This window comes from Larimichthys crocea, chromosome III, assembly GCF_000972845.2.
Source record: "Larimichthys crocea isolate SSNF chromosome III, L_crocea_2.0, whole genome shotgun sequence".
NCBI lineage: Eukaryota > Metazoa > Chordata > Actinopteri > Sciaenidae > Larimichthys > Larimichthys crocea.
The window spans coordinates 2,274,625-2,291,716 of record NC_040013.1 but is presented as its reverse complement, the minus strand read 5'-3'; the positions used below and the strand labels follow the sequence as shown (position 1 = coordinate 2,291,716).

Sequence of the window (17,092 nt, the reverse complement as noted above, 5' to 3'; positions counted from 1 at the left end):
TCCGGAGGAGCTGCAGGTTGCAGTGTGTGAGCTGCTGTAATCAGCTCCTCTCATCACGAGGACAAAGATATTCAGACGTTTACATGTTTAGAAAAGTTTGCAGCCTGTAGAATCTGAGGCCTCTGCTGCACTGAACTGGTCACATCTGGTCTTCCACCTGCACTGTTGGACATGCATAAGACCCCAGTGATGAGGAAAAGCAGTCCTGTGCCAACATAATGTCATTTTTAGTAAAGTAGACGTGTGACGTGAGGCTGCACGGGCTGGTTTCATTAATGTTCCACTTGTTTCCCAGTGTATGAAATGTCAGAGAATTGTGAAAGATGTCAGAGCGGCTCAAAGTGACGTCCTCAAACACCCCAAAACCCCAAAACATTCACACATCTGTCATGTATGACAAAGAGAAACATCAAATCGACACATTTTAGAAGCATGAACAAGCAAACATTCAGCATTTTGCTTGAAAAAATCATTTATTAGATGATTCAGCTCTGGTGTGATGTGTTGAGCTGATCTTGACCTGCAGGCTCCTCATGCACATTCAGATTGGCACCTCTTAAAAATGCTCCTGCACCTTCCTCCATACGACATGATGTTGCTTGCACGTCGTATTTGTTGTTTGCATTGTTTTGCACACACACACACACACACACACACATCTGCCTCCAACGTCTCACCTCACCTCAGCCTTCTGCATTGTCTGAATTGATGATGGGGACAGCTGGCTGTGAGCCCCGGCCCTGGAGCATGTGACTGCCTCTGGAAAAAAGTGCTTACTGAAGCACTCTCACAGCAGATAGAAATCACCACAGACGAGCTGTGCTGATCAGGCTGAAGATCGCAATGATACTCAGCTTTGACAGTGCTCGTTCTGTTACAGGAAGGACAGCGTCTATACTTATTCCTGCCTGCTTCCTGGTTACAAAACACTACAGCTAACCGAGACTCCATCTGTGACATACCACGTGTATGAGATATGATTCAGAATGACAGTACAGTGGATCTCACATTGTGCAGCATCCAGCATCCCTGAGAGTGGGATCTATCTGAGCATGTGTGACTCACCCCTCTCCAGCACAGTGCATTGGCATCAGTTTGTGTCAGCTGTTGGTTAGAAGGCATAAGTGTCTGTCAGCTGGCCGCTAGCAGGTGTCTTAGGCACCTCGTAGGCTCCGCGGAGAGGAAATCAATGGCTCTCTGTTGATTAGAAGCCCCTCTGACATGGATCAATCAGGCTTACACCACCACAACGTATCGACATCTAAAGCAGAGCTCAGCCTCCAGTGCTCCAACAAGCCTCCATGCTGCTCTGACATATCAACCATAACGAGCCGTGAGGAGGAATCTGGACGTTCTGCGCTCACGCTGGGACAGTAAACAACCTTCAGTTCTCCAGCTGTCTCTAATTAACTGCACGTAACATTAAGACACTCTCTACAAACTTTCCTCCTGATTTCTGTGTTCCCATTGGAGGGAATTACGTAAGAGATGTGATGATGCACACACACACAGAAGCAGCCAGGCCCCATTGCTTTACAGAGTCCAGCCCAAAAATAGCCAATGTGGCAGGCTAATACAAAGCAAGTCTCTTTGGTTATGTTGGACTGTAATGTCAGAGGAAAACAAGGAAAACACATTAGAGGGAAGTTGAGGCGAACACATTTCAGCTTGAATGTTTCACAAGAAATCCCCCCGGGGATGCTCTGCGGGGCCCTGCAGTGGTGAATATTTCACACAGCCAGGATTAGATCTTTTAGAGAGACATATGTTTGAATGTGGGTGGTTCCTTGAGATCTTATATTCCCTGCAATATGGAACAGCAGCATCAGTCTTTCCTTAATTCCAAAAGAACCCAGACTAAGTCCTGGACAAATTAAACCACTCAATCCTCTCCGTCCGACCTTCTTGCCCCAGACATCATTTACAGCCGAGGTGGTCCATGAAGGGTGGGACACCGCTCAGACCGCGGGTTATTGTGGAGGATTTAGATGCAGCCAAATGAAGCATTTGGCTCAACGGGGGGAACCGAAGAAGCCACGTTGGCGTAGCTTCGATTCCTGGTGGATCAGACCAGATTATATTCAGCGGCTTTTTTTTTTCCTGAGTGTACTGCAGATACTGGAGGAAGTCGTGTAGCTGCTACCGCATGCTGTAAAGCTGGAAGAAGTGATTTCATGCTCACTCCCCGAAGAAACCTTCACCGGATGCATCATTCTTTTATTAGAATAAAATAGAACACTTAAGTGTCATATATGCTATGCTCAATTTACAAATGATGTTTATTTTGGCTGCACAAAAAAAAAAAAGAACATTCCAATCCACTCCAAGTAACACTCATAAACAAATTCATGTGCAAGCCAAACCATTTGGGAGCGGTATCCATGGTAACCCACACTGAGTAGGAGCAAAAGAGACTGAATTGATTTCAAAGGGAATGAAGTAAAGTGCTGATGGGAGTCATCCATGGAGACCATAAAAATCGACGTCACGAGGAGAAGACGGAGGGGAGGCGAGGATCGCTTGTAAACCTTCAACATTCTGTAAATGCACAGCAGGAAGGAGATGGAGCATCGGCTGTTCAGTGGGTACATCCTGCTGCAGGACCGTGATTATCTCCAGCAGAGACCGACAAATTAAAGTTAACATAAGGTTTGCCATAAGGAGAACACCCCCCCACTACCACTACCACCACCACCATGACCAACCAACCCCGCCGGCAGCCTCACGGTGAGAATAAACCAGAAAGACCTGCACTCATGTGGGCATATTCTCAGATCCTCCTCTCAGTACATGTAGGTCAAAGTAAGAATAGTGTAGATATTATTCACAGCTGCAGTGAGCAAACACAAACTCCTCTGTCCTGGTCTCTTGAGTCACAGTAAGACATCCCATGGTGAGTCTTAATTAAATCTTTACTCCACACTCCTCTCTCTCTCATCCTTCATCATCTGCCATTTTGGCGAGGGAAACATTCAGTCATGTGTGTAAGTTTATTAAAGGGAAAACACATTTGAGAGAGAGATGGGCCTCTTGGTGGAGGTGGTGGTTGGTGCAGTTTCTTCTTTCCGAGGGCCCCTGATGGTGTGAATTATTTGACGGTTGTGCATTGTCACTGTGATATTGTTATGTAACCCGCACGGAAACAGAATGCGGTTACATTACAGTGCTCTCCTCTCAGAGCTTCATCACATTTTCAAACACTGATTGAGGTCAGCGAGAGGTTTTTCTGATGCAGGGACTGTGATTGAGAGATCCTGCTATTCAAGACTGGACAGACAACAAATCTTTTGTGCCTAGAATCAATGAGGTCCTTCTAAATATGGATATCTCAGCAGCACAATGCAAAGCAGTACTGACTTGCACTAATTGTGCAAAGCTGTAGGCCATGTATAATAGCTGTAACAGCCACTGTTTCCTCATTCCCATCTGATTGCTGAATAAAGCAACTCAATCGTGGGCTGACACGAGCTTTTCTTTGTCACTCATAAAAGAACGAGGATGATTGAGAGCACAAATGTATTCTGTGTGAGCATTTGAAATGAATGAAACCAACGGGATTCGACTCCCTCGCCTGGAATTATTCTCACTCAGATCCTGCGTAAGCTTGCACATCCTCCCATTAAATTGCATGTGCAAATCAGTTTTGACACTTAATGTATGTAATTACGCATTGCCAGTTGCAGCCGTCCAGATGCACCTGCGCTTGCAGCTTCTCCGGGCTGTTTAAATGGGTCAGCTCTAGAAATATCCTGGCTCATAGAAGAAGTCGTGAGCACCCCTCCCCTTTTGTCTTCGCTTTTTTTTTCCTAACAGAAGAAGCCAGCAATACCCTTGAATCCTTTTATTTGTAACCTGCAAAGTCACAGAAGTTGTATCGGGATGATTACACACCACTTCGAAGACAGTAGTGGCAGAAAATCACAGTTGTTTTCTCGTGAATGAATGGCTTAGTTTGCTGGGTAGTGGTAAAGTCTGATGTCGAGATCCTAAAGTCATTCCTTCACTCACTATGACGATGCTGACTTACAAGTATTGCATGCCAAAAAGGTAGAATTTAATTATCTTCCAGAGCACATTCAATATTTAGTATTTCCTGATCATCTTCACTGCAAACCAAATCTAGATTTTCTGTGGAGGAGAGAATACTATGGCCTGCTGGCCGGCTAGATAAGAAATGCAAGCGAGCAGACGGAGCATTAAAAAGCACGCTGACCTTTAGTGAGCGAGCTGCTACACACTCTAACAACCTGCCTGCAAATTGGATTTTGCACTCTCAGACACTTTTCCAGCAATGAAAAGTTTCAGTGGAAAAAGAAATTGATCCATTCGATGATTAAAATTGAGCTCGCTCCCTCATCGTATAAAACCTGTACGAGCCAAACTATCAGGGCCAGGTCAGGCCACTTTATAGTCGGATAGGGGGGGAAGTAAAAGATCTCAGTTTTAATGTATCTTTTTCATCTATAGACGCAGTCATTGATTTGTGCAAAACAAGGCAATGACACAATCATTCCTTTGAGTGAGGATGAATAATACTATTTGGCCTCTCCGAGCTGCAGCTGCTCCATTCAGATTGGCAGCCCTAACGTAGGCACGAAGATACTGACCCCCTCAAACACAATGAATTAGTCTTTTATAATACAAAGAAAAGATATCCTATGAGTGGCATTCAGGGAGCCATTTGTTCATATGTGCCAGATTAGTTTTGTTTAATAGGATTATGCACACATTGGTATTTGTGTTTTCTGTGGGATTATGACTCAGAATTGTGTAATTAAAATGTATGTTTCAGAAGACACAATGAAAATGAGACCGTGCTGGAGTTGGAGCACAGTAGGAGAGCAAACTCCGACAATACTCTGGTTCCTGCAGCACTCACAACATAATAACGGTTCCACAGTCGGTGATCTCATTTGTAAAGAGAGAGAGAGAGAGATGCTGATATCGGCCTCATGTTTCAGATTTCAACGCACATATTGTAACTTCCTTCATTTGCCAAATGAATGGAATGTAAAGTAATGAATAGCCCCGATCAAACACGCAGAGACGTAGAAGTGTGTGCTCATTACACCAGAGTAAAAAGAATTATATAACCTGATTAACTGTGTGCAGAATGGAACACTTGCAGGCCCACACCACCTTGTGGTCACATAAGACTGTCGGCTATTACAACTACAGTCCAGCTGAACAAAGTGAGTACAAGTTTCAGCATGTGGCGTGTTTTACTGCTTCAGATCCTCCGTAACCTCGCATTTTAGATTCATTTAAGATACTAGCTCGCTCCCATACACAGCACGAAGAGCAGAATGACCCAATAACACAGAAACATGAGCACTGCAAGGACTTCTACCTGTTTAACACGGCCAACATCATTTGAAATATCTTGATCTGGATGCAGTAAGTCATCGAGACGGGTTTTTTTATGCAAAATCTTTTTTGTCTGGGTTGCCCCGGTAGCTTATCTGGTGGAGCATGCGTCCAATGTATCAAGGCAAGGCCATGCTGGGTTCAACTCCAGCCTGGGTTCTTTACTGCATGTCATCCCCTCTTTGTCCATCTTTCGAACTTTAGACCTTTAACTTGGAAAAGGATGGGCAGACAGACAGACAGACAGACAGACAGACAGACAGACAGACAGACAGAGGATGGACAGACATGATTAAGTAAAACTTGAACCTCATTCATTCACTGTTGGTCATAGACTTTATTGGACATGTGCATGTTTTAATAACATACTCATTTTCACATAATATAGCTACATTGCATATAACATCAAATATTCTATATTTTTTTTCTTTTACATATAATTCAATAATCCACCATGATTTACATTATGCAGTATCTTATATTTTCTTAATTAACAAAAACCTCAGCTTTTTGATTCTTGCACTTACATTTATGATGTACGTTTTTAAATCTGGCAGGCATCGACTGACGATCAGTTTCACTCACATTCCTAAAGAATTGAATCTTTTCACGATGATTATACAAGGCATTTTTAAAAATAAATAAAAAACAAACAAAGAAAATAATATACATTCACAGTCAAATATGTCCACCATAAATAATGTAAGAAAAACTCTGTGAATATCAAAAACATAAATACATAAAACTACTTCTTTGCATTGCCGTCTCAGCTCATCCTGTCAGTCTCAAGAGGTGCCACGGCAAAATAGCATGTCTTAATGTGGCAACGAAGCCTCTGAGTGACAGAACGACATTTTTCAAAGTTAACCATCCGTGCTAATTATGATGGCTCATTTTCATAAATTACACACTCAGTGCAACAATTACACAAGGCTGCTTCTCTTGGCAGTAGGTCTGTGCCACGATAAATCTGACAGTCACTGAGTCAGTGTAAAGTTTAAAAATGAAGCCCTGAATCACTAAATGCATAAACTTACATGCCTCAGATAGTCCTGCCTCATAGAAAACAACGAAGCCCGTACGAAATAATTCAAACAGAACATTTTCTTAAAAAATTAAAAAAAAAGAAATTTGGAGACGCACGTCATATCAACAAGCACATATAGCAGCAGGGCGGGGGTAAAGGTGACAATCTGCATCACTCGGAGCTCTGTACAACACATCTATTTGGTTTGACTGGTTACAGACAACATTCACACATTTATGCACCATTGAGCACAAGGGGTCACTGTGGCTACACAAATAGACTGATAAACACAGGCGGCATGGAGGATCTGCAGGGGAACCAGGACTCCTTTTGTACTTTTGGCTATTGGGTCTTCTTTTAAAAAGCATGATATTGCCATACTACGTCGACATTCGAATGGAAGACTTTTTTTTTTTTAGTGCCTGGAAACAGAATGGGTTTCTCAGTAACAGTTCGGATTTTCAGAGTAGTGATCAAAGAACGGGTTGTCAGTGCGAAGGAGGAGGGTGGCAGGAAGTGCTAAAATCTACTGCACAGTTTCAACATTCCTATACTTCACATTATTTTGCTTCTTTGTTTTGTAGCCTCTTCTCACAGACTGTGACTGAAACCAAGAGGCTGCACGATGATGCAGGCTCAGGGTTAAGTGCAAAATCACAATGCACTGACTGTTGAACCCTGACATAATGCACTAACTTACTGTACATCCACTAAATTCATAGCTAGTTTACAATCTGATTACATTGCTTTGAAATCAAGGGAATACGAAACTAAATGATCTAATTTTTCACTAACTGTACCTGAACAGGTGTCAACCCTGCCTGTGCTGTATCCTACTGTACCCACACCTGTCACAGACACAGCAGCACCTCAGGGTGGAGAACACCGAGTTGTTGCTTTGTCGAGTGGCAAATAAGTGACGAATAAACCCTGAAACTTCATACATCAGTCAGCGTCACTGTATTCAAGTATAATTTTGCAGTAGACTCTGTGTGCAAACGCGTTTGAAACGATAAAAACATTCTGCCTCATTAAGACGCATGCTTTCCCTCCATCACTGGTAAACAACCACAATAAAAGTGTAATGGAAGACCCTCACCCACACACACACAAGTGTCACAATCAACTGGACATCCCTGAGACAGCTCCATTTGATCTGACGTTCTTGTCTGTGTAAGGCATGCTTTTTCGAAGGTGGAGAGCTTTCTTTCTTGTGCGACAAAGACGGGAAGAAAAAAAGTGGCAGCGACAACAGACTCACGACACCTACGAGCTTACTCTACTAACTAATTCAACTACATGTGACAACACAGTTACAAGCGCCAATGTCAGGGGTTGGAAAATGCTACCATTGCCTCCTGTTGACATGCAGCTAAGACATCACCATGAGCGGTCAACAGCTCGAAACAGATCTAGCATTAGCTAAACACTGGACATCCTATGTGTGCAGCTGTGTTGAGTTAGGGACTGTACAGAAATCATTAGGGGCGGACGGTATTTCATTTATTTTACTTTTGCTAAAGGTACGGGAGCAGGGGAGCGTCTTCTTCTATTCGAGGGCTATAACTTTATTAGTGTTTGTTCTTGTGATGTTGAAGACGTCTTTAAAAATGACATTTTTACAAAAACTCTCCGCCCCACCCCGATTAATTTCCATACAGTCCCCCTAATTCACTCGGTCGGTTGGAAAAACCGACCAAAAAATCGAACATAAATATCACAATGACTTCACGGCACCGACAAACAGGTGTAAACAGTGTTGTGTTGTGTTTCTTATATTTGTGTATCTGTTCATGCATATACAGGCTCTTGCGTGGTGGTGGTGGTGTTTTGTGTGACACAATGACTAGATGACTTACTTAAGCTTGAGGCGAGGCAAGGAATGTTTCAGACATCAGTGCCTAAATTTACCGTGTGTTCTACTTTTTGTTCATTTTAAAAGATTTCGTAGGCAGTGGGTGTTAAGTGTGTACATTTTCATATCAGGGTCAATGCACATGAATTGGAGACGGCATCCTGTTGGTCCTTGTTTGTTGTTGGGGGTTAGGGTTAGAGATCTGTCCTTCAGTTTGCCTGTCCATCTTTCTGTCAGTAGGAGGAGGGGAGGGGGGGACTTATGCCGTCTCAGTCTGAGAAGAGACTGGCAAAAGATTTGCGTAGATTGCGTATGGTTTCAGCCTTCACCTCATCCTGGCTAAGGCTGGCTCGTGGCGCTGGGGTTTCTGGAATGTTGAAGGTATTGGTAAGAGACTGGGATTTGCTATAAAGAGAGGAAAATGGCAATAGAGGAGAGGGAGAGGCTATTAAAGTCATGCAGCAAACCCATGGAATGAAAAGACTGGATCACGCCAAGACAGAGAAAGAGAGAGAGACGGCAGAGAAAAGGCTCAGTAAAAGATGATAAAAGCGCATTCCTTTCACTGTGGTCATTCACTATTACCTTATCATTTCAAGGTAGATTTGATATGATATGAATAGTGAATGACTTTTCTGGATGCAAAGTGGTGCATGTTTTATCAGGGAATGATGACAAATGTTTCAGGAGCTCATAATGCAGTCTGATGAATAAAAATCCAAACTCAGGATTACAGGAGTCATTTTTTCAGCTGGAGATCGTAGCAGCAAAAGTCTCTTAAAGGGTTCAACAATAAATAAGTACACTTGTACAGCTGTGATAGTGTGAAAAAAGTAATTAGCTATATCAATTATATACATATCTCTGGCCAGGCTTGCTACAAATCTGATTTAAAAGTAGAATCTAGAGAATTTGTGTCATGTCCTAGATGTGACAGATGTGATAGATTCTTTATGGTCATGAATAACTGCAAGCCAGCCTCCGCTTGTTCTTGTTGTCTTAATGTATGACAATCTCTGAAGACAACCTGAAATGTTATGCTTTGTGAAACGGCTGCTGAAGGACTGAAAAATGTAAGAATCAATAAATCATGCACATCGATGTGGATCACTGGATAGAATTTCCATGTGGCATGCATCCAACGCAGGCAAAAAGTAAGAAAGGATCTTCTGTTTCAGGTCAGCTGTAAGGTTCACTTCATGAAAAATGAGAGGTCCAAAATCATCCATCACATACAGTACAGTTACTTACTTTAGTTGTGGAGAGCCGCCCATAGGCGCGTTGTCCTGACTGGGCTTGTGCGGGGGCTGAGGCTTCTGCTGCAGCGGGGGTCGTCCTCCTGGGCCTCCGTGGCCTTGAGCAGCAGGTCGGGGCTGCTGGGTGGTGGGTCCTCCAGGACGACCTTGCTGGCCGGGTGCCCTCTGTTGCTGTGCCCCACCCTGTGACTGCTGCCTAGGGGGCTGGGAAGGCCTCTGCTGCTGGGGTTGGCCTGCTGGAGGTTTCTGGCCAGGGCCTCCTGCAGATGGTTTCTGCTGGGAGACAGACTGTTGCCTCTGAGCTTGAGGTGAACCTCCCTGGCTTCGCTGAGGAGAGCCCTGACCAGATGGAGGTCTCTGGCTTTGAGGAGCTCCCTGACCTTGTGGTCGAGGCTGGGCTGGTGGTCCTTGGCTAGCCTTGGCCTGGGCACTGGGCTCACCGGAAGCAGGGCTCGCAGCAGATTGTGGGGCCTGTGCAGGAGGTTGGCCTTGAGGCTGTGGGCGTTGCTGAGATGGGGGACTTTGCTGAGGACCACCTACAGGAGAAAAACAAAAGCAGCAATCGCATTCAATACTTTGCCTATACTTGTCTACACTTGGAGATAATGGAAAACAAAAACAATATATATCAATGTATCATTTTGCTTTTTCTCATTGTGAAGACGTGACGTTCTTACCCTGAGGCGAGGGGCGCTGTTGAGCCTGTGGTACTCTGGGCTGTGAGATAGGCTGAGGAGATACTGCTTTCTACAAAACACACAGGTGTTAGAAGGGCAGATAGTAAGTAATGATCAAACAAGACGGAAAAGACAAGCATTAAAGAAAATGCCAACTATTCATCGGCGTCTTAAAATTTTGTAAAACCGCTAAATGATCGCAGTGCAGGATATTCGACTCCCTCTGGCCTTTATGGTCAATTGTTAAATAAGTGATCTCTGATGCCGTCTACAATTAAACCATCTCAGATCGATCAATTAAGTCTAGAGCGCCCCAGGGGTCAGTGCTCGGCCCATCCTGTTCATTTTAATGTCGTCTCTTTGTTATACTACCCATAAAAACGTCATAAATCTCCACTTCTACGCTGATGACACTCAGTTATATGTACTCATTAAGCTTGACATCTACCCTTGAAACTGTCTGCTTCAGAGATATATATCAGCTCACACCATGCACCTGAATGCAAAATACTGTAAGACTGAGATTCTAAATATTGGTCCATTGAGATACAGATATACATTTTCAGATTGTATTACCTCAAATTCCGATGGCTACAACTTCATAGTCCCATTTCCATCCTTTGAATCATCAATGTTTTGTTTATTTAAATGAATTCTTTGACTTTTGTAACATTTCCAGGGTCTTTGTGATGATGTTTCTTTGACATTGTTCCATCAATCCTAATGCCAGAATACTCACTATATCGAAAAAGTCAACCAGATACGTTAACTCAAACTCATTTCACTGAAGTGCTGACTTAAAGGTCCTTCCTCTGATATTTTGTCTTTCACCATGTATTTACTCATTAAGTCTAGAGTGCCCCAGGGAACTGTGAACAGGGAACAACCCATTAACCCTGACATTTATCCTTGAAACAGTTTGCCTGATGTTCTCAGTGATTCCAAAACTTTTTCGATTAGAAGAAGCCAAAAAAGGTACATGCCCCCCACCTGAGCATGATAGCATCAGCAAAGTCTTGTTTGTTTAATTTCCCTACGTAAGTCATATTCATTCATCTTTGTTAAGTCCCCGGTCATCCACATTCCCCCTCAGGTGGCTCAATGTCCCCTGCACTTTTCTGCTTTGTTTACATGTTTTCTTTTAAAACTAAGATGTCCTGATGAACTGTGCTCCCTAAAAATACCTAACCTGATTTTACATGATAAGAGATTGGAGGAACAAGTGTTGAGTATCTGTGGTTTGAGGCACCTGTGCTGGCTGTCCTGCTGAGGCACGGACTGTGGAAGAGCTTGACGTAAGTGGAACAGTCTGGTTCATCCTCGAAATCACCAGCTCTGCAATCTGAACACGGTCCTCATCCTGCTGGTCCCCAATCAGTGGCATCGAACAGTCATCAACCTAAAGGTGAACAAGATGATTGATTCAATGGATTTCCCTTATGATCACAGGCAAAAATAATCATGAAATTTCCTGCTGGTACCTCTATAATGTAGTCCTTGCCATCTTTACCATGCAGAGCCTCCACAGCACAGATATCCAGCCCTCCGAAGATATCAGCGCAAGAGTCCACCCACATCCTGTACCTGTAATAACGTGTGAAACGGAGCTATAATGGTACAGCGAGACATTACAGGATCTACATTCTCATCTCATCTACATTCATGAGCTCTTACTTGTCTGACATGGCCACCTGCTCAAGCATAGATGAGCCAGTGTTGGTCTTCCAGTTGCCGGAAATTGATGTTCTCCTGTTAATCAGAATTTTTTAATTTAGTCGTGTTTGGCTTTTTTTGCAGTAGTCCTAGTTGAGTTCTAATTCCACTCACATGTAAGCTTTATAATTGTCGCCAATCTTCTGAATGCGGACGTCGTATTTCGCGTCGATGAACGGCTCAGATGTGGCGTAAGTCTTGGTCAGTGCCACGACACTGGCAATATCTTGAAAATCATATTGATTGTCCACTTTCACCTGGAGTGACGGAGGTTGAAACATAAATATGCTGGCATGTATCTGCTCCAGAAATATTGCGCTCACGCTAAATTGAGTTCAGCATTACCTTTCCCATTCCTGAGTGAGCATGGCCCATCTTTACCACGACAGGGAACCGAGGGGAGGTGATCTGAAACATTATCACACGTCTCATTAACGAACTTCATCATAATACTCCAATAATTCATTTTTAAGCCATTTCGATCAAACAGAAGTGACACATACAGTAGCACCATGCCTCCCTCTCTCTCTGCGTTTTCTGATTCATGTTGATGGCTTGAAAGCCAGCCCAGTACTGTCAGCCTGTGTGACTGCAGGGGTGGAGATGACTGCTCTGCACCAACAGACTCGGTTTAACTGTACTGACACTGACTTGGCACACAAATAATAATAAAAAATCTGTCTCTACCCAGAACGGGGGAGAGAAAAAAAAACCCAAGACACTCCCCAGAAAATTTGATCGGTCTCAGCTGCTGCATGAGATGGAATATTGACATGGAAGTGAATTACCCTCCTAAACCATGACCCGTGCAGTGTGTGTGTGTGTCTTTAAGGGTTGCTTAGCATTAAGACATACCCATCTGCACAAGTGGAAAGCAGGGGAGGAGAGTGAGGAGGAGAGCAGATGGCAGAGAACTCACCATTTCCTTGTGGTTTGGGTAGTAAACCTGTTCAATCAGTGGGAACTCCTCTGGGCCCAGTTGCTTGTAGAGTCTAGACATCTGAGCAAACTAAAATAAAATGTTTAAGGTGAAGGCTTTGTAATTCAAAAGTTGTTTTATTGTCTTTATTTGATTAAAAACAGATGAAGATGGACATGATAAAGGGAGGAGGAGGCGACATGCAGCAAATCCTGGAATCAAACCCAAGCTGCTGCGGTGAGGACCTCTACCAGGTGAGTTACCAATACAACAACTGAAATAATACTTACCACCCATGGTTTGTCACAGAAATTGTAGACAGAGTGCAAAGAGTTAACACTTGGCAGTCCAGCGTACTGCAGGCCAATCACCATGTTCCGGTGGTCTCCATTCTTGTCCATGCTGAAGGCGTGCTGTCTGATCAGCACAAAGTCCGGCTTAAAGGATCTGGGAAAGAGGACGTTAGCAAAATATTAAACTGAGTTGTGAGGAATCTCTAATCACAGGTATAGTAGAATTTAAAGGACCAGTGTGTAACCCGTTAACCTCACCCTCTCCACCCAGGCGTGAAGGGGAAACTACTGGGCCACGTAACGGGCTTAAAATCTGAAAGGTGGACTCAATGGTACTCAACGGTAGATTGAGTATCATTGAGTATTCTGTCCCCCCTGAATCTTACACACTGGACCTTTAAGTAGATTACTACTTACTTAGTAACCTTGTGCCCATTCCTGATCGCATCAATGTCCACACTGTAGGTGCCTGTGGAATTGGCCACCAGGTTGATTTCAGAGAACTCTGCCTATAAGGACAATATCATGGTCAGTCCCCAACAAACGCACACTGATAATCTGTGTTACAGGAGCCAGGTTGAACCGTTATAAGATGGCAGACTTTGTCTGAAGTGTGCTCTTCCTTTTAAGGAGCCACAGGGGAAATAATTGGAAACGCAACCTGAAGCAGAGGGACAAAAATAGGAGGAGAGGGAAAAGCCTCAGGCAGAGGAGAGGATTTTAAAACTGTCCTGTTGGGTGGATCACAGCATAAGTAGGCACTAATATATACTGCAACAATAAATATTCTTATCAGGCCGCACATTATTGTACACAGACTGACCAAAATGGTTATTGATCAGCTGTTAGGCTGCACAAACAACTGATTTATCTTCGTAAGAGAGGAGAATTTGTGGAGGCATCTGCCAGAGAAAATGTTTCTCTTAATCAGGCGTCAAAGAGAATGAATGACTGCAGCAGAGAGAGTTCCCCTCTACGCTCTCTGAACTGGACCCGTGGACATTTATCATTCCTGAGGACTCTTCTATGAACTCAATAATAGCTCCCATTGTACTGGATGAGTCATCTATTATTCATTGAAAAAGCATGAATCACTTGATGTTAGCATCAAACCTGTTGTTGATAAGCACGCCTAAAGATTGTGCATCATGAAAATCGAGATAGTATCAAAGGGAAGACAAAGGATGCATAATATGTGTTCTGCTTTTAGAACAATAAATACATCAACTCCTCCACGAATAACGCCAACGGCAACACACTCTTTCAGAACACAGACATCGACACACAAAATGCTGCTGTCTTATGAAAGAATGATGTAACACCCTCCAACTGAAGTTCACAGTCTGGTCACAGAGCTCAAAGCTCTTTGTTTTAGTTCCCCGTCCTCCTGATGAACACAGAACAGAGCAAACCTACCTGTTCCACCTTGATGTCATACTCGCCGTGGACCTTTCTCCCTCTGAAGACCTTCACCCTGTGTTTGAAATAAGTGTTTCAATTCCAAATTTGCATCCAGGCCACAGCACATGAATTTCATTTTGCACATCTTTCTCCTCTAATTGACAGCTGACATTTTCTCCAGAATACAGCAGAACATTTACAAAAACCTTCCTGGCACGTTATTTTTCACTGTGATCTCTTTGTGGCACTGTGGTGCATGCTGTGATTACACTAAGTGCTGGCGGTGCATCAGATTTAGGCAGTTTCAGGCCTTCTGAAAAGCACTCTGCTACATAAACAAAAAAAGGCAAAGCTAAATTAAGAAGTCACATTCTTATAACCTACCTGGACACGAGGACACAAATGCTGCTCCTTGCATTTTACATCCACACTATGAAATAAAATATAAATATGCACATCTCCTGCCTGTTGTGACAGAGTAAGAGGGCCACATGGGCTCTGTATTGTGTGATTGTGGACAGATCTGCACGGTTTATTATCACCTCGGGTGTCATTTTGTGACAGTGCAGTGTGTTATCACCTTAGACTTCTGCGCAAAAGCTCTAATAAGCATGCAGAATGTGCACGTTGCTGTTTTTCCTGTGCAGAAATGTCTCTTTCTGCATCATCACGGTGGCATCAGCCCATGCACTGAGCATTTTTTGGGAAGCATTTTAATTACAGGATGCTTCGACGCATGCAACAGCTGATCGTCAAACGGAAAATGGCTTCTCTGCCTTCAGTGTGTTGCGCGTTTGCCATGGCACCATCAGCGCACGCACCGATCTGCAAGGTGTTGGAGCAAGGAGCCTTACAGGCTGCCACACGTGACATATCACACAGCACCGGGTGAATCATATGACCTTCTAGATGTTAGGCCACTGCAGCCCACGGTCTGGCACACATTTCTGTCTAGACCAGGCACCGCCGTTTGCCAATGCGCACCGCCTCTTACCAATCGGTCTGCTGGTCGTCGATAACCAGGAGGATCTTGGCACTGCTGGAGACTCCTGCCCGGTCCGCCGCCTCGGATAAGGTCGCAGCCGCAGCAGCTGTGGTCTGTTTGACAGCATTGGATATGGATGAGAAGAAGCCGGAGCCTCCACCTGCAGGCTGCTGCTGCGGCTGGCTGGTGGACTGGCGCCTCTCTGGCGGCCCTGGCGACACTGCGGGGCTTTGCTGCGGCGGGTCGGGGCGTTGGAGATCGGTCATGTAGCCATTGGGCAGGTTGGACATGAAATTGCTGTCCGAGAGTCGTCGACGCAGGTAGTTCATGATGGAGACTCAGTGAAAACGACAGAGGGGGGTGTCCAAAAATCCTCCAACTGGGTGCGACTTACAACTCTTGGTGTTCTGGGGCAGAAAATGGAATGACTAGGCTACTTTTCCATGTGCAGATGTGATGATCGATGCCTGAAGAGAGACGAGCCTCGTGTTATCGACCAGGAGCAGATTTTGCTTTTTTTTTACAGTATCTGAGTAGAGTAGTAAGAATCGTGACTGAGTAGCCTAAAGGTGAATCAAACCATCACACAGCCTCTGTGCGCGCACGACTACCCCACAGCCTCACACAAAATGACTTATTTTTACATTTCTATCTGATTCGTGTCAGGTTCTGTTCATAAATCCACAAATCAAAGCAGCTCTGATCTGTAGTAAGTGTCATAACAAGGCATGATGGAGCCTACCTGCGAGCGTCTCCAAAACTGATCCGCCCCGAGGAAGGAGGAGGTGCTGATGCCTTCTTCTTATTATTCTGATTATTATTCTAATCTCTCGCAGGGAATCCTACATATACATGTCCTCTGTGCAGGCCGTGCATCGGGCTTGAACCTGTGAAATGAAAGCTACAGTCCTCCCTGCATCACCGCCCCGTTCTCCCTGTCCTTCCTCCCCCCTCAAGCCCCAGTTTCTTTTTTTTTTCCGTCTGCCCTGCGTCACTCCCAGTCATCCTGAGGGAAGGGAGCCTGCGAGGCTGGACCACAGTCAGGTTAGACACAATGCAGAGCAGGACCTCCGAGGGTTTTTCAAAATAAAAGCTTTTTTTAGGAGGCTGTTGTTGGATGTTTCTTTTATTTTCACCTCTAAGAAGATGATCTAATTGAAATTAAACAGTGACATGTGTTGATAGATTAAAATCTGCTTTTATAATCGAGTCCTTTGCGCTATAAAGGGAATATCTGCGGACTTCCTGCGCTGTGTTTGCGTGACTTGACTCGGCTCTGTGTCGGGATGTGGTGGTGGTGATGATGGAGGTGGTGATGGAGGTGGTGGTGCTGAGGAGAGAGCAGGCAGGGTGACACAGGGGCGTCGCTCACTGTCAGTCACGAGCAGTGCCGCTGGCTCCGCGGGGTGTCTGGATGTTTATGTGATATTGCATCCTGCTGTGTTCAATAAAATAAAGCAGCAGCAGAGGCTGTCTGGCTCTCAGGCCGCTGACACAGCGGGTTACTTTTCATTTGCAGCAGGGTCTCAGCACAGACTGTGAAGGATGCGCCATCTGTTGGTGCCAAAGATCAACACAGACCCCCCGAGGGAGTCCCAG

General features: G+C 44.4%; 1 protein-coding gene across 2 annotated transcripts; it reads right to left on the bottom strand.

The window, feature by feature from the left end:
* Nucleotides 1–5,684: 5,684 nt before the first annotated feature.
* On the bottom strand, nt 5,685–16,521 carry syn1 (synapsin I). Of its 2 annotated transcripts, none has more exons than XM_010753208.3 (14): nt 16,236–16,521; nt 15,503–15,960; nt 14,524–14,581; nt 13,525–13,616; nt 13,105–13,261; nt 12,815–12,904; nt 12,241–12,303; nt 12,010–12,152; nt 11,857–11,931; nt 11,664–11,766; nt 11,432–11,581; nt 10,183–10,252; nt 9,501–10,041; nt 5,685–8,654 (listed from the first exon to the last, which is right to left on the bottom strand). In XM_010753208.3, exons 2-14 carry the CDS (start codon nt 15,820–15,822, stop codon nt 8,519–8,521), a joined length of 1,998 nt encoding a protein of 665 aa, XP_010751510.1. In that variant the 5' UTR covers nt 15,823–15,960; nt 16,236–16,521; the 3' UTR covers nt 5,685–8,518. The 2 variants fall into 2 exon arrangements, with proteins under 2 accessions (XP_010751510.1, XP_010751509.1); XM_010753207.3 differs by having other exon boundaries at nt 5,685–8,616; nt 16,236–16,520.
* Between the last annotated feature and the right edge of the window lie 571 nt (nt 16,522–17,092).